The sequence below is a fragment of the Electrophorus electricus genome, chromosome 3 (assembly GCF_041902795.1).
Source record: "Electrophorus electricus isolate QZ-2024a chromosome 3, ASM4190279v1, whole genome shotgun sequence".
NCBI lineage: Eukaryota > Metazoa > Chordata > Actinopteri > Gymnotiformes > Gymnotidae > Electrophorus > Electrophorus electricus.
In genome coordinates, this window is record NC_137499.1 from 25,986,758 (window position 1) to 26,005,354 (window position 18,597).

At 40.7% G+C, this 18,597-nt stretch overlaps 1 protein-coding gene across 2 annotated transcripts; it reads left to right on the forward strand.

Moving 5' to 3' along the window:
- The first annotated feature begins 55 nt into the window (after positions 1-55).
- On the forward strand, positions 56-15,663 carry LOC145653751 (uncharacterized). 2 transcript variants are annotated; one of them, XM_081707788.1, is made up of 6 exons: positions 56-210; positions 7,021-7,332; positions 8,510-8,755; positions 10,528-10,644; positions 14,093-14,182; positions 14,371-15,663. In XM_081707788.1, the coding sequence occupies exons 1-5, from the start codon at positions 162-164 to the stop codon at positions 14,170-14,172; spliced, it is 804 nt and encodes a 267-aa protein (XP_081563914.1). In that variant the 5' UTR covers positions 56-161; the 3' UTR covers positions 14,173-14,182; positions 14,371-15,663. The 2 variants fall into 2 exon arrangements, with proteins under 2 accessions (XP_081563914.1, XP_081563923.1); XM_081707797.1 differs by lacking the exon at positions 14,093-14,182.
- The last annotated feature ends 2,934 nt before the right edge of the window (positions 15,664-18,597 follow it).

The window sequence follows — 18,597 nt, forward strand, 5'->3', positions numbered from 1 at the left end:
GCCTTGTTTCCTCAAAGTGAAGTTGTGTGTAAGTGTGTAACAGGAGTACTGACTGACAGCAAAGTTCTCAAGCAGAAAGCTTCAGAGCTTTAATCACTCTCTTGGGTTCATTTTCTCCCAGTTGACTTTAAGGAGTTTGATGTATTTTTACCTCTGTGAAAATGCAGGTGATCTGTGGAGTCCTGGTGATGTTCACAGGAGCTGCCTTGGGCAAGTAGCACAACTCATTTTATGCTTTTTGGAGTGACAATGTTAAGCATGAGGTTCCAGTATAGAAGTTCAGAAAAAGGAAGCCAGATTAAAAATATATATTTTTCTAAAACTCACTTTTGTGTACCACTCATGCATTTGGTATTTGATGAGTTTTTCAAATAGAAATGACAGTTCAGCTACGAAGTCTTACAATTTGTCTCATAAAATGTGTTATCTATAGGCTTAAAAATATCTATTTGTTGGGAGGCTGTGGAACCCAAAGGAAGATTTGCCTGCTGTTCTTGTGAGAGATGGACTGGTCATATGCAGACATACATATATGACTGATTTATGGCATATCTTGATATGAACTTTATGCTGATCCTATAGCAGTAGGATTTTTACTGAGTATTTAATCATTGGAAGAATTCCAAATATAATAAATACAAAATAAGTTCACAGGAAACATAATAGAGCAAAGCAAAAATCTGTAAGTATGCAGATATGAGCCAATGAACTACAAATGTCCTGTGATGTCTGGCATGGGTGGCTCTGATCATGATCCCAGTTTTCATTATCCAGTGCAAGTTCAGGTTGCAACTCCCATACCAGACAGTCTGGTCGGGGCACTCTGAAAAATTTGTTTTTAATATCTTCACATATTTCATCATTTCTTTAAAGCACAGATAAGTTTTCCACTATATCATGTGCATCATGTTTGGAGTTCAATTCAGTTCAAATGTATTTATGAAGTACTGTTTATGTATGTGTGACAGTCTCTGAGAGCAAGAGGAAACCTTGAGAGGAACTGAGGCTAAGAATGAGAACTAATCCTCCTCTGGTCAGCATTCGATGGCAAAAATAATAACACGTACTGAATAAAGTTACTTTGATTTGAACTTTAACTTGCTATGTGACATGTAAGAGTAGCTTATCAGTCTTAAAAATGACTGACAAATATCTCCTTAAGTAACATTTCATTAATCAGAATCAGAATCTTTTTATTAGCCAATTATGAAATGTACAAGGAATTTCTCTTGGTGCAGGTGTCGGCATAGGATAAAGTACAGTAGCAAAAAGAGAAAGATAAACTTTATTTAAACTATTTGTAACCTAATTAATATCCTTATATATTCCATATGTATCCTGTATTTACATAATTATATATAAGCTATATGTACTATACATAATCTATTTATAAGGTCTGAAATATTGTTACCCACTCTGACATACGGTTTCCTGTTAGATGAAAAATTGTGGATCCAGTAGAAGACAAATGGTGGGATGTTGAGTAGGAGGCCAGGAATTATGATGTTGAAAGCAGAGCTTAAGTCCACAAACATGCAGGCATAAGCAATAGGGCCATCCAGGTGCTGCAGGATGTAGGACAGAGCCAGATTAATGGCATCATTTACAGACCTGTTAGCTCTATATGCAAACTGCAGAGGATCCTGAAAAGCATCAGTCCTTTCTTTGAGGTGTTGAAGTAAAAGTCTCTCAAAACTCTTCATGACTTGGTGAGCTTTTGAAACTGTTTCGCACCAACACCACTGCTTCGCCCTACTAGCCCTTACTGCTCTTTAGCTGTTTAGCATTTTTTTGCTAAGGACTTAATTACATTCTACCTGGAAACCGGCAACTTCCAACAAACATCAAAAATTACTGTATCATCAAAAACTGCATCCAAAGAACTACCAAAAGTGTAAGTAATGTTAACATTTTGCTATCCATCATGGCTTCCATTCTCCTTCGGTGCGCTGAGTGCAACATGTTTAGTTATTCTTCCTCCTTCATTAGTGAGTTTTATCTGTGAGAAGTGTAGATTAATTACTAGACCGATGGAGATGATTCTAGTACTAGAAGTGCGTATCCAGACCTTAGAAAGTGTTAGACTTATCAAGGAACTAGAAGTTCAAGCTCTGATGCTGTAGGATGCTCTGGTTCCATTCCAATGCGGGGCAGCAATGTAACGTACAGTCGGTGATCTTCGCTGAACTGCTGGATGTCCAAGTGGTGCTCACAAAACAATGTGGGGTATGTTGATAATTGGAACACATTCGAGGGCAAGCCTGGCCTTTTAGGGTGGGATGGTATCCATCCAACCACGGAGGTTCCTGATGTCCTTTCCTGCAACATAAGCCATATACTCACGACAGACCTAGTTAATTTATGACAATCCACAGCGGAGGCCTGCCAGCAGACAAAGAGGTTAAACCAACTGCCTGAGGTTCATCATATTGTCCCCGTGTCTGTTCCCAGAGCTAAGACAAAATATAGAAAACAAAGAAAAACGTGCCTTAATAACATAATTAGTATTAAAGTAACTAATTCACAGAACAGTGCTTGCACCTTTTATCTCAAGCTGGGCTGACTAAATGTTAGAGCCCTCACATCTAAAGCACTCATGATAAATGAAATCCTAACAGATCATAGATTTAATGCACTTTGTTTAAATGAAGCTTTAAATGAAAGGTGTCCTTCAGGCTACAGCTATGTACACTGGCTCATCTAACAGGCCGTGGAGGCGGCATTGCAGATATTAATACTGACACATTAGGCATAAACCAGAAAGCTGTATATGATTTTGAGTCCTGTGAAATTATTTTTACTAGCATAAATGATGCATGCAGCGATAAAAAGCGCTCCCAGCCTCTTCCGCTAATTTCCATCTACAGGACACCAGGACCGGACTCAGAATTTCAGGAATTTGCAGATTTCTTTTCTAATCCAGTCACTCTAGTAGAAAGAACCATTATTTTGGGTGATTTCAATATTCACTTTGATAGTGCCCAAGACCCTCTGAGATCGGCCTTTAGTTCTATATTAGAATCAATTGGTTTCACCCAATGTATAAGAGAACCCATACACTCTGGTGGACATATGCTTGATTTAGTACTGACATACGGTGTAGACATAGAGAACATAGTTCTCTGTCTACATCTCAGAGCATTCCCTAATTTCATTTGAACTACATATAAGACACGATATAGTAAACTGGCTGCTATCATACCAGACGCACGATCACGTCATCTACTGCACCTAGATTTATTGTGAATCTCCCAGATTTATCATTTTCGACTAAGATACCTTCAAACCCCACAGAACTTGATCAAACAGCTGAATGCTTAGAATCAGTACTCCCCTGTACACTCAGTGATGTTGCACCACTTACAAATAAAAAAATTACAGACAAAAAATTCAAGTTTGGTTTATTTGTCACGTAGTCATACATGGTATAACTCGCAGTAAAATGTTTTTCGGGTAAATTTCCACAAAAACCTGCCTGCCCTTTTAAGTTGCCTTTTAAAACATTCTTCCGGGATAAGATAAGTTCAGATTTTGTCATAGAAAATTCAATTACCATCAAAACAACTATGTGACATCTTTAAATTGTATACAGAGTGTTAGTAAAGTTCTTTAATTGCGTGCTCACCCAAAACAAAAAGCTAACAAGCACCAATCATACTTTCTATAGAGTGTATAGAGTTTACGACAGTGTGTGCTTCATGACATAGATTGATTCTGTCCTTGAGAAGATAGCAAAGTCCAGACAACACTTGTTTGCTAGGATAAATAGGTGTTGCGCATGTGTGCATTAGTTTGAACAAGGGTCAGTGAAGCTGCTGACAGCAGTAGTCTCTTATTAAAATTGTACTAGGAATGACAAAGGATTTTCTCATCCTTTACCTTGAGTCTATTACAGTTGTTGCCAGCTTTTCTTCTGTGTGATTTGACACTTCCTGTTCAATAACTGTCACATCAGATGTCTTGGATTATGGAAGTGTGGTGCTTACACAATGGCATGATAACACTGAAAAGCTTCCACCCGGAATGCTCTCCAAATGTAAAAGAAAATACTCTTACATTGTGATTGAGAAAGCCATATAAAGTCTTAGCACTTTATTGTACAACTGAGGCCAATTTTATTTGGTCTTATTTCAAATGCAATGTTTCAATCACAACTCCAAGATGTGCAATAGATGGTGACCTCAAACTCAAATCTCACTTTTAATTGCTCATTTTCTTGTGCTGCACTATTACAGGAAAGCCATTTGATACAACCTATCCAGTTAAGTCCAGAGGTTCACTCAAATCCTCTATGGCATTAGGAGTCCCCACTCTGAGTGATTTCACATCAAGCTTTGTGGTTTTAAGCTTTTGCCTTATGAGGGAATGAGATGGATGAGAGAATGCTCAGAGTTCCCAAGTGGGACATGCGAAGAAGCCTGGTATTGCATCCTTTATTGTGCTGTAGCAGTGATCAGGTGTTTATATTTTGGTATTTAAACACTCGGATTGGCGTAGTTGAAGTTTCTCATAATGATAACAGGAGAGACAGAGTGACCCTGTTCAAATGCTATAATCTAATCAGCCAGCTGTTGCTGAGTTGGCTTTTGCCAGTGGGGGAACATAGACCATGACCAGAATTACAGAATTAAATTAATGCATTTGGCTTTCATTTCATAATGAGTTTCCAGTTCCAGAAAGCACAGTTACCATTTCTATATTTCTCTGCATCTGTGGTTAATACAAACACAAATGGATGTGGAACCATCTCCTACTGGTGATCCATCCAGAGCAGCCAGGCAAAGAGTGTAATGGTGATACTGGTGATACTGGAATGTCCAATTCCCATACAAGCTGGGCGTGTATGAATTTACCCTCAGCTCCTGAATAAACTAAGGCTGCAAACATAGAGGATGGTGGTCTATGATGACAATCCCGGATAATATGTCGTGAGGATCCGCAGTAAAGACAGAGACCCTACCGGAATCTTCGCCACTTCTCCTCTTTGGTTAAGTGTGAAGAATCACATTGCATAGGTTCCACTGTATGCTCTCGTCCAAGCTCTGGTCTATAACTGGGAGAGGGGCAGGTGGGGCGAGAACTATTAGTTCTACGTGGTTTTTGTTCTTGAATAAAATGATCCAGATGGATTCAAATCTAATTTACCATCTCGGCAAGATAGTTCATGTAAGACATCTGAATTGAGACCATTCCATAAAGCGATGATCAATGCTGCCTCATTTCATGCATTACCTGCAGTGACAGTACAGAACTCTTGTGCATAGTCAGCCACAGAACGATTACCTTGGCGTAACTTGGTTAGTATCTCCCTGCAGGCTCATCCCTCATGTGGGTGATGAAACACTGCCTTGAATTGAGCGATAAAACCATCATAAGACACTGTTTGTATGTTATCCCAGATGGCCGTCGCCCAATCTAGAGCTTTATCAGATAGACAAGAGGTAATGAAGGAAATCTTAGCTCGATTGGAACAGGGTGGAAGGCTACTGAAGTATAATGAACACTGTAACAGGAAACCTTGACACTTGTCTGGGGAGCCATCATATTTTTTGGGTTTACGCATGGGGAAGGTCAGTTGAATACTGATCGCAGCAGTACTAGGTGCTGGCATAGGAATGAACTGAGAAGGAGTAGTCATCATTTGCAGTGCATATGTTGATGTTGATCATCGCCAGGCAGTTCGGTAAAGCCAGTTTGTCAGGTGTTTGACCTCGGCTCTGGTATCTCAGTGACTATCCATCCTACAACTATCTGCCAGACTGTATCCTATGTGACAAGAAATGAGCGTCGAATATTTGTGGGCTAGATACTGTCCTGACTCAAAAGACCAGGCTTGCCCTCAAATGTGGACCAATTATCAATCACTCCCACATTGTTTACTGAGCACAACTTAGACATCCAGCACTATGGCAGCCATGACCTGCTGTAATCTTAACCTCACATTACACTGGAGTCAGAGCATGTAACTGTAGTCATCTCTTTGGTTCTTTTAGTAAACTAGGCAAACCTCCTCTGCTCCATACAGTCATTCATTATTGTTGTTGTTGAGGTCCATGGGTCTTGTGTCATTAGTAACTTTACTGATACAATTTGAGCTGTACTGGGCAGTACAGTCATGCGTCCTCAGTGTGAACAGCAGCAGACTGAACACACAGCTGTGGGGGATGACGGTGCTCAGGGTGGTGGTGCTGGATATGTTGTTGTCAGTCTGAACTCATGGAGACTCTCAATCACAAAATCCAGGATCTAGTTACAGAAGGCGGTGTTTAATTAAATCTCAAATATCTGTTGCTGAATGCATGTGAGCAAATGCAAAATGAACACTTTATGAGTCAATTTTATGTAATAATAATTATTATTATTATAATAATTATAATAATATAATAATTTACTCCAAAATACATATTTATACACAAAATATAAGGAGTTTATACAAAAAAGCATTAACAAATCACTACAGGTTGGAGGTGAAGTGAGTGGTAACTGTTGAAAACTGTATATAACTCAGGTTGCTTGTTAGACTCCGAGACATGTGGATCACCACGTCTTTACAAGCTGCTGCCAATTCTCCAACACAGGGCAGCTGAAAGCATTCAGAGGAAAGTGCAAACTGTTCTTATCATCTGCACTCAAGCATCCATGGCTAGTGTTGCTGTGATTGACAGAGTAAAGCTGTGCAACCCAACCAGAGAGCAGGTGTCAGTTCTGCCTCCCTGGACTCCTGCCCACAGATGGCTGTGACATCAGGGCTTGAGCAAGCAAATCCATGAAGACTGAGTGAAATGTTTTTCTGGTGCACTGCTCAGGAACCCCAGATAGTTCCTTTTAATAGTAAAAGAGAATTTATTTTACATTTGATTGTACGTAATCAAATTACATCAATTTAATTTAAATTGATACATCTCTCCTGTAATGGTTTTAATAGATTATGCATTAAAGTAGATTAAAGTTGTTTAGAGCAGATCAGATGTTGTTGCATCAAGTTAATGACAAAACGTTCTTGATTTTCTTCCTCTGCAGGCCCGGTTCATGCTATCTGCAGATTTAATCAGAATCTTAGATGTTATGGAACTCTGGGAGAAACACTGCACCTGGAGCTGGACCCTGAGGATGAAATAATATTAAAGAAGGACAACATTAAAATTTTAGGATATAAAAAGCAAAGCATCACAACAAACTATTTAGATCAGGCAAGATGGCAGTTTATAGCTGATAATAGAACCATTATAATAACCAGAACAGAGAAGAGAGACGCAGGAAGATACATGTTAGACACCTTTGATGCAAATGGTACTAATAAAGGCAAACGTCATCTCCATCTAAACATTGAAGGTAGGACTATATCATCTCATGTCAGATAACAGCCACAACCGCTGAATTTATAAATGATTTCATATCATTCCTAACTGGAAGAACACAGCTAGAACTTGTAAAGCAAGTTTCCTTACATTGGTTTGTCTGTATTTTAGGTGCACCTGTCTCTTTGTAGTGAAATTAGTTTTTGATCCTTTCTTTGTTTCCAGTGTCCTCGTTCATGAATTCTGTTTTTAAAATGAGAGGTGATATCTGGATATTTTGTTCATGTGTATAAAATATATACATATGCTGTATTTATATATGTTTGCATAGATTGTATTATAAAGTGCATTTATAGGTTAAATGTTAAACCACCAACCAACACTGACACATCATATGTAATCCATTTACAAGTGAACTATTTATGAATGCTTCATGAACTTGGTGCTTGGGCAATATATTAAATGAAATATTAATACTATTTGTAGACTTCATGATTTTAGTCTCGTTTAGTCCCTGTAAAGAAGAATTATAGTGATTTAGTACATTTGGCTTGTGTGATGTAGGCCTACATATTAATTAACAAGATATGTAAAAGATACCATATAATATTATATATATATATATATATATATATATATATATATATATATATATATACACACACATACACATACACACACAGGGAGACATTTGCGGGGAGGGGCCATACCATGAAATATATATATATATATATGTCATGGTATGGCCCCTCCCCGCAAATGTCTCCCTGTGTGTGTATGTGTATGTGTGTGTGTGTGTGTGTGTGTGTGTGTGTGGGTGTGTTCGTCTGTATGGCCACACCCTCCTTGTGTTTCACACCTGCTCCTCATTGTGTTGTGTTAGCGTGCGTGTATATAAGTCTTGTGTTTGAGTCTGTGTGGGTCGATGTTTGAACCCAATAGCCTGCGTGCTATGTTCGTGTTGACGTGTCTAAATAAACATATGTGTTTGTCCTACAAACTCGTCCCCGCATCCTGCTCAGCCTCCTCGTCACAATATATAATAGTGTATATACAATAATATTCCAATTTTACTATAACTCATGAATATGTCATTAAAGCTTAATGTAAGTGTCATTATTGTAAAGCAAAACTGATATTTCTGTTTAAGGATCCTGTTAGAATAAAACATCGTCTTTATTCTTTTAAATTCTGTTCTCTGTAACCTGCAGCTGCAGTGTCCTCAGTAGTAGTGAAGGATAACTGCTTCTCCAGTGAGAGGAGGACAGTGTCCTGTTCCTCTGAGGGGGAACAGCTCCACTTCAACTGGACTTTCAGTGGAACCAGAATCACACATCAACTGGATGATGGAACCAAGACTCTCCTGCTGGAGAAAGAGTATGATGGAAATGTCACCTGCCATGTAAAGAATCACGTCAGCCATGGACAAAGTTCTATTCTGTTACACCAGTGCACTGGTAAAGCTCACTTTCTTTAAGCTTTGATATCATCATGTTAAAAGCAATAACAACAATAATGATGCAGCAATGATAATGTTACTACTCATAATCTTCAAAGAGAAACTCAGTTACTCACCATAAATCAATCATGTCTGAATAGAAACCATCACACAACACTGTCTAGTTAAATGTCTTGTTCCTTTAAAAGAGTACGACATCAGTGACCTGCTGCCATCTTGGAGATCTACTTCACTGCAGAGTCTCAGTCCAACACAACTGACTCTAATGTTGAGAGACTTGACTAACTGGATCAGGTGTGTTCTATTAGGCTTGGAGGTAAACTCTGCAGGACCAGAGTTGGGCACCCCTTTTCTCATGTGACCCAACCCTGCTGGGCACCTCAATGACCAAGTAATTCAAATTTAGTGCAGTCCTCAATGTTGTTGGTAGTGGTGCTTTAGGTATTAGTTAAGACTCGTTAATACAGTCTGCAGGATGGTAGATCTCCAAGAGACTGCAGCTCCAGAATAGCAGAATGTGTGTTTAACACTTCTCATAGGAGTGAATACACCACTGATGTAAATGGAACCATACAAGTAAATGTACATGTTAAAAAATAGCTGACCTACACAACATAGAAGGCTAGTGTAACATTGAAGGCTAGGCAGGACGCAGGAACGAGCCAAGTATGACAAAGTGATGTTTATTGACACAAGACAACAGATAACAGCACACAAGCTATCGCAAGGTTGAACATCGACAAACACCAACGATTAGATGAGACCCTAAATACATGCACGATAATGACACAAAATGAGGAGCATGTGTGATACACGGGGAGGGCGTGGCCATACAAGCGAACACATACACACACACACACACCCACACACACACACACAGATGTCTTGGAGGAGGGGCCGTACCACGAAAGCTGGTGTGCAGGAAAATGTGTTGCTTGGCAACAGTTGAGTTGTGTTGAAGTAGTCTAACAAATGAACAAATATGCAAGCAAATCAAAATATATTGCTTATAACTGTTAAAAGTTGGATATTTTTTGATTCACAAACTAAAATAAGTGTACATTATAATTCTTCTTATGATGAATTTATATCTGTTTTTAGAATCACCCATTGGTTTTAAGTGATCATAATTAAACTTTCCATTAACTATATACTACTAATTCATAAACAGGGTTACTTAAAATATGCACAAACATACTTCTTAAATCTACTCTGTTTGATATCTGCATATAGTTGACCTCAGGAACGTGCCTCTTTGATGCTCAGCAGTAGTCTGTCAACATAGAGGCTTTTCCACCACTTTTCCATTCCATACACGATGACATACAAGTATACTGGAACAGAAAAACTATGAGTGATAGAAAAATTGCAAAAATATTTGGATTCATATACATAAACAAACATGCGTTTCTTGAACACTCAAGCATGCACACTAACAAACTCAAAAACTCTGTAAATAACAAACCTTTATACATATGATAAGGACACAATAAGGAGAAGGTGTGAAACACAAGGAGGGCGTGGCCACATTGACGAACACACACGAGAAGACGTTTGGGGGAGGGGCCATACCGTGACATGCACAAAATATATTCTGAGAAAATGGTAACTATTAAAGTAGCCATGAACAGGGTAAAGAATATTATCTTCACTATTTACAGCATATTGTTTTATTGTCTTATTGAATTAACATTGGAATATTTAGGTGTGACGCCACCTTCAAACTCCCCTCTTTGTTAATCTCACACTCACTCTCTCTCTCTTTCTTAGCCGTGAGGAACATGGTGTTTCTCTGTGTGTGGGTTTTGGAGATCATCACCTTGCTGTCAGTGTTGGGAGGCTTTCACATCTACATCAAAATCAACAGCAAACAGAACACAGTGGAAGGTAAAAACATCTTGTAACACTTTATAATAACAGGCCCAAATAAATAACTTAATTATCCAATTATTTGTTAAGAATTATGCATATTTATATAATTGTTTTAAAGACACATAATGTAATTCAAATTGTACCTTTTATTAATGCCTAAAACATTTAGGTAATTCTAGCAATCATTACCAAACTACTAAGAAATGATCAGATTACTGTTTTTTTTGCTTTTTATTATAAATTGTACAAGTTAGAACTGACCAAGTAATGTGATTGGATAAGAGTCTTTCCATGAGTGTTGATATAGTGAATAACAGCACTGGAACTTAAACTATACATGTATCACTCCACTTTTCATTATATTAATGATTATCTTTTTTAGATTGTAACAAACTTTGGTGTTAGCTCATCAGAATCACAGTTACTTAAGGGATGTGTGATAGAAGGGGAGGGCGTGCCCTTACAAACGAACACACAAACACACACACGGAGTCCGTACCATGACAGAGCCCCTCCCCAACGGCGCGACTCCCAGCATGCCAGCCTATTTGGTACGGCCCACAGACCAACGCCAAACAGCGAGGCTGGAGGACATAGCAACCCGAAAAGAGCCAGGGAGAGGAAGACCGAGGGGAGGAAGACAGGGACCAAGATGACGACAGACAAAGGGGTGGACACACTGACAGGAGCAGGCACAGACACAAAGGGGGAGAAAGTGACCGGCACATTAAGTGTGACGGGGACGGGTACATGAACAAAACCACACAAAGGGTTGGGAAAAAGTCTGGGGAAGCTGGCAGGAACCCCAGCCTGTCCCCCAGTCGTCGGCTGGGTTGAAGTCAGACCAGCCTGTGGGGGATCGCCCTTCGCCAATTCGGGTGGCAGTGGTTTTTCCAGCTTTGTGGCAGACACCCCAGGAAGTGCAGCAGCTGCTTTGCCTGTCTCTGGGTCGGGGACTGGTGGCGTCTCCTTCTTGCCTCTTTGAGGCTTGCATGTAGGCACTGGAGCTCTGGGGCTGTGTGCCATAGGTGAGGGAGTGTCTTCAGATGATGACGCCACCTCTCTGCCAGACACGTGGGGCAGCTTGCTGACTCCAGTGCCTTGGGCAGAGCCTTGGGGCACCGGAGGTTCATTGCTCTCGGAATCTGCTATCACAGAAGAGGGATCCTCATGCAGGGCCTCCTCCACCTCCATTGTTGGACCTTCCAGGCTGTCGACCTCCGACTTTGACCAGAGGCTGACGTTGTGGTGCTCCTCACTCCATCCGTAATCCCCGTAGCCCTCCTGCTAGTCTCAATATGGATAATAGGACTCTTCAGAGTCCGAACCTGGATACTGGTCGTAATCTGGTGGTCCGTCGAGGGTCTGTAGGACTCTGCAGAGTCCAATCCTGGACTACACTCAGGGCTCCCCCAAAATCCTCCAGGGGCACTCTCCCCTGTTGTAGTAGTGAGTGTACCCAAGAGTATGGAGAGTTTCCTCGGAAGGGCTGGGGAGGAGCGGTTATACGTTTTCTTCCCCTTCTTCTCCTTTTTGTCTTCTTTCCAGGCATCCTTCTGTGGTCAGTGTTTCTATAATGTCGGAAGCTAATGAGGATGCAGGAATGAGCCGAGTACAACATAGTGATGTTTACTGACACAAAACAGATAATGTAGCACAAGCTAATGCAAGGTTAACGAATGATTAAACAAGACCTTAAATACACGGACGATAACAAAACAAATCGAGGAACAGGAGTGATACATGGGGAGGGTGTGGCCATACAAACACAAACACACACACACACACACACACACACACACACGTCTGGGAGGAGGGGCCGTACCGTGACAGCTAGTGTGCAGGAAAATGCGTTGCTTGGCAACAGTTGAGTTGTGTTGATCAGATCAAAATATATTGCTTATAACTGTTAAAAGTTTAATATTTTTTGATTCACAAACTAAAATAGGTGTACATTATTCAGTAGAACAGCACTCCCTCTCATGTCATACTGCTTCAGTGTTTCAGATTTATATTTATTATGGAACATGCTCAGAAACTGACCTGTGCATCATCATTTAGAGTACCTGGTGTAACGATTCTGCTGGCCCAAGTGCCGCAGGGCGTGCAGCAGGATGCACAGACCTCCTCCACATGGATGAACATTTAATTGAAACAGACAACGGCACTCATGTATTACAAACAATGAACGCAACATGGTTAACACTGAACAAACACGATGAACAAGATACATTTAACAATGACAAGAACATTTAACATTAACATGAACACGCTACATTAACACAATGTCAACAATAACTGACAACACTGCACACAATGACAAGAGTTTAAATACACAAAAGAATAACAATACAGGTGTGTGCAGTTGTGGCTATGAACAGGATCCTCCCACTGCACGTGGCGGGCCAAACCACATGACTTGCGGGAGGCGAGCATTTCGTGACAGAACCCCCTCCCAAGGGGTGCAACTCCCGACACATCCATCCAACGAACGCGAACCTCTGGGCGCCGTGTACACGTAAACACAAAACACAGCACGGCAATGCCTGGCGCCAACCCAGTACCAGGCGGGCCATGTGCCGTCAGCAAGGGAAACCTCACCACAATAGGGAGAAAGGTAGCCTCCTTGCCTCTCTCAGAGCAGTTCGGTACGCTCCCAATGATGTTGCGCCTGTAAACACACAATAGCGCCTACACACAAACATATAAAGCACCGTGACGTGACACCTGCCGTCCGCGCAGGCGCCTCAAAGATGTCCGTGGCCTCAACGGACACGCGGGGGTGCACGTCCACCCCAGTTGCAAATGTTCTACCTCCTCCGAAGGTCCTCCTCTCTGCCGCTGCTCTAGCAGCGTCCCAGAGGCAGTTTGCTTCCGGGGCTATGGGCAGACCCCTCCAGCCTCCCTGGCGAGTCCGCTGAATGGAAGGGATTCGAGCTTCCGCTCTCTGGTCAGTGTGGTGCCCCTCGGTCCTCCTTGGCCCAGGCTCAACAGCCTTAGCCCCCCCCAGAAATACCTGGGGGTGTTTCCCTCCACTTCCGGAGAAGACACGGACAGCGGTCGCGGTCCACTCCCCAATGTCCTGGGATCCAGGCAGCAGTGCGGGGGCTGCCTAAGCACCTCCCGCTAAGCACCTTCCACTAGGAAGTCCGTTTTTTGCCACAGGAGCTGGCGTCCTGTGGTGATTGTTCATTCTGTAACGCGTGGTGGCCGGAGTGCCGAAGGGCAAGGGGCAGGATGCACAGACTTCAGCGACGTGGACGAACACCTATTAACACATAACGACAACAGCACTCACGTATTACAAACGAAGAACATGAACATGTAACGGTTAACATTAAACAAACATGATGAACACGCATACGTTTAACAATGACGAAAAGAACATTAACCTTAATATTAGCACATCACATCAACAATGATCAACAACACTGCACACACTGATGCGGGCTTAAATACACAGACAGGACGAGGTACAGGTGTGCGCAGGCGTGGCCACAAACGGGAATCCTTCCACTGCATGTGGCGGGCCAAAGCACCTGACTCACGGGAGGTGAGCGTTCCGTGACACCTGGATTATGATGTAGTGGTAAAAATGATCAGTATTGATAATTTAGCAAACACAGTAAAGTGGCATCAATTTCTCTCCTTTTCAAGGTAATACATTTAGGATATTGTTTGCATTTTTTTGCCATCATGTGATGATGAAAATGTTGTCTCCTTCCACTGTAATACTCTTAGGTAAAGAACAGCAGATGGTAGAGGCTCTGTAGACCAACCAGGATCAAGAAGTGAAGCGGAACTCCACCAGAGGAGTGTTATAACAACCACTAGATTCCCCAAACTCATCTAAACTGAAACACCAGCAGAGATCCATAAATGAAAGAGAACACATACATTTACAGAACATGGCTGGAGACAATTTATTCAGCTCATTCAGGGCATTGCAAAATGTAATTCATTGTAAAAACTGCCCAATCCATCATCAAGTACCTTGGTCAAGTAACAAAGTGATGTAATCTCATGATTGCAGTTTAATCGGCATGAGCTCTTTTGTATTTGTATTTAGGAATGGTGTGGTAATGTAAAGCTAACATGTCACTGTTTAGTAAATGTTTGGATTGTCAGATCACTAAATGTTTTTCGTGTGCTGATGTGGAAGGAAGGGATGCTGTGTGTCTGTATTATACTGTGATGTAGAGCACATGGAGGAGTTCTGTTGGAGTAGAGAGGGACACAGCAGCAGCGTTCCAGAGCCTAGGCTGCATTTATCAGCCGTTATGTCATAGAAGGCTGTTCCAACGTGAAGCGTCCTTCAAATACAGCCTAGAAATGCCTCCTACATTCAGCCTGAGTTGTAGGACATGACCGATGTGTCCTTCTCATCCCTCAGTTACCCATAATTCTTTGCGTATGTATGGTGTACACAGCACAAAAAGAAAAAAAGTTTAAATAGAAATAAAAGTCTATAAAGTAAAAAAGTTCCACATGTAAGTTACTCTGGGTAAAAGCAACTGCCAAAATGCCATAAATGTTAAGGTTTGGACTAAAATGTTATTTTATTCTCAGCCCTTTAATGTCTTCTAGGAGTCTTTAATGATATTCTCTTTCTTTTTTTTGTCTCATCAATGCAAAATATGAAATGAATTGATGCCAACTATTTGCCTATTTAGGGCTCTGCCTTATCTGTTTTAGCAAACACAACTTTGCACAAACCAGATCTACATGAAAAAAAAAATTACTGGCAGAAAATTTTCACAACTGATGTATTCAGAATCTGTTATTCCACATCTGACTTTATAAAGCGAAAGTTCATTATCTGAAAAAATGTGAAGACTTTTTGACCAGTGAAGGTTCACATTACCCACTAGAGGGCACTATACACACTATGCTTTGTCAAGTGATCAATAGCAGAACATCAAAACATTTTTGATGAATGCATTATGTATAGTATATAGATTCTAACACTGATACTTTCAATAGGTTTTCATGGGTACATAAAAAGAGAATTTATGATTTCTACACATTAGAAAGTGTTTGTATGTCATTTTTCTCTGTTTAAAATGTATGCTTGACTGTTTAAAATGTTTTTATTAAATTCTTAATTCTTTCCCTATTAATACTTATTCATTTAAAAATCTGCTTTGTCTATATGTAACGCATTTACTATACATATATTTTATAGGATCAAGTGCTCTTGAGGCATGTATGTAAAAATTGAACCAGATGGCTCTGGACCACCCCTCACTCTGACCAGACCAGTGTTTTTTTATTTAGCAGTGACACAGTTCTGACTGAGTTCTGAGCTCAGGCTCACAGACCCAATATCTAGATTGTGCAGGGCAGGCCACTGACATGATTCATAATGAGGCCTTGAATAAATGCCCTGGCTTTGGCTGTCACTTTGTGGAACACACTGCATAACTAAAACCTGGTGTACCTGGTGTACAGGGAGGGTTTAAAGTTCTCCGTGTTGTTGTGCTTATTCCTCAACAGGTCAACACGTTCCACTGCAGACCTAAATATGGGATGGTGTATGTTACTGTTACTCTTTGAGAGCTGATTAGTGTTGTAATAATTAGTAATTAGTCTTAGAGCTAATTAGTGGGGGTCTTACCTCTAGGAGCTCCATGTTCCTTGACAGAGGATCAATCTCCATCAGCTCATTATTGTTCCAGCTTAGGACCTCATGAGCATTATTCTGTGTTAGTGATTATGATAATGAAGGTAAACCACTGTGGGTGATGTGACTGTGAGCACTGAGGTAAAGATCTGCTAACTCTTGTTAGGTCGAGCACTTTGCATACTGTGCAGGGGCTATTCCAGTCGCAGCTGTCTACTGCAGTGCATCCAATGGATGTACATACAGCTCCTTTCTGTCTTTACATTTCTTACGACAGTCTTTTTGGTTGTCAAGTTCTTGAATGTTTTGCACGTGTTGAGGTAATGTGCTTTACTCTTGTACTGTGAATATTATGATTTTGGTTGGAGGTTCATGTGATGTTGTAGGAATGGCTGAGGTCTCCTTCTGCTGAATGGTGCTTTGGTTCATCGGGGATGTTGTGGATACATCACCCTGGTAAAGGGTTGCTGTGTGAGCAGTGTTGCTCTTGGTCTGGAACTTCAGCTGGAGGCAGGTAGCCAGGTATGAGCCCCATCTGTACCAAACATCAGAATGATTCAGACAGACAAACTCCACAGTGTGGCAGGAAATTCACAATGTAGCCTGTTCACCAGGGAGCCACATCTTAGTGGAGAATAATACTTGGCTCATACTAAGTGAACTCAGTAGGCTGAGCAAAGTATTTCTAAATTTTTATCAATATTTAGCGATTCTTATTCTGAGTTGTTTCTGAGTCTCTGAATGTCAGAATGAGAATGAGATGTTTGTGACTTTGCAATAACACAAGTTCACTTCACTCATTTTATTCTGCACACATAGTCTGCTCCTCTGACGTTGCTACCTGGTCAGTGTTTGATCTACCACTAGCTGGTGTGCTACATGGTCTTTGTTTTGTGTCTCAATGAACATTGTTCTGTCTCTCACGACTTGTCCCCGCATCCTGCTTAGCCTCCTCGCATCACAATACTGATATTACTGTATAAGAACCCTGTTGGAAAGGAGCACCTTTATTTCTTTTAAATTCTACTCTCTGTAATCTGTAGCTGCAGAAATATCAACAAACACTTTCCCGCACATATGCAGCAATGATGCTGTTTTAACTAGTGCTAGTGGACTACAGGATTATAAGGATGTGGTTACATGTCATGACCACTGCTGAGAAATGCGGATTCATTAACAGGATCAAAAATGTGTCATAGTGTTGCTTGGATGAAAAGTTGTCTTGTGAGATATGGGTTCTCAAAAATGTATTCTGTAAAAAGTGATTACTACTGAAATAGCCATGTATATGTGTTTGAGCTGAAGGGACAAGGATATAGCATGCCAAAACCTGATCAGACCAGGACCAGCCTTCAGTAATCGACACATGAGTCAACACAACCATGTTAAGAGTAACACATGATGCAACATAAGAGGTAGCAGGAGTCACTGCAGACATCACACGTGGCTTATGGGTAGCAAGTTTGTAAGTGGCCAAAACTACAGTTACATTTTCAGCCAGCATGCACAGAGATTGCACACTTCCAGAGACTGGAGGATATGATAAGAAATTTAAAGGGGGATATGATAAAAAGAATTAAAGTCTTTCAGCAGTGTACATGTTGTTTCTAAATCCCCAGTGAGCTAGTTAAATATTCAAACATAAAATAAAGTTGCAAATTTCAGAATTAGTTGAAGAGAATAGCAGGTCCTATGCTTTATTTCAGATTAACATTAACAAGCATTCTTGAGGCATCCTCGGGAGAATGTCTGACAATCACACAAAGAACCCACATTTTTATACATTTGTCAGAAGTGATTATGTATTCACCCCTCCTTCTTTTACATATTAGTTTGCATTCTCCACCATTATATCTAATCCATGCATAAGTTAATATAAGCAAACTGATATTCAATACCCACACCAGTTGGAATCCATTACCACGACTTTCCAAGAGAAGACTTCTCTTGACCTGATCCTAAAGTTACTGTCCTGAGCCTGGTGGAGAGAGAATATATCTTACATTGAGTTCTGCTGAAGCCTGCAGAGGCCGCTGCCCTGTACACAAAGTTTCTATACTCACTTATGTTTAATGTTATTAATATGTCTAATTCAGTGTTATTAATATGCAGGACAAACATACAGTACCCAATGGGAAGGTGGGCATAAAAACACTAATACAAAAATTGTTCAAAAGTACTACACAATATAAATGCAAATCTACATGATTTGTGTGCATGCATGTATATACATACAAGTATTGCTTTTCTAAACTGCAAAGATTACTGTCTAGGTGTTACAGCCATATGTACAGTATAGGTGATAAAGCCTTATGTAGGTATTGCAACCATGAGCTACTATTACA

What these genes read in the sequence shown, in the direction of transcription:
- LOC145653751 (XM_081707788.1), top strand. Translation starts at nt 162, where the DNA reads ATGCAGGTGATCTGTGGAGTCCTGGTGATGTTCACAGGAGCTGCCTTG. An exon ending in TCTCCATCTAAACATTGAAG is followed by an intron (nt 7,333 to 8,509) that starts GTAGGACTATAT and finishes TGTAACCTGCAG; the next exon opens with CTGCAGTGTCCTCAGTAGTA. An exon ending in TCTGTTACACCAGTGCACTG is followed by an intron (nt 8,756 to 10,527) that starts GTAAAGCTCACT and finishes TCTCTTTCTTAG; the next exon opens with CCGTGAGGAACATGGTGTTT.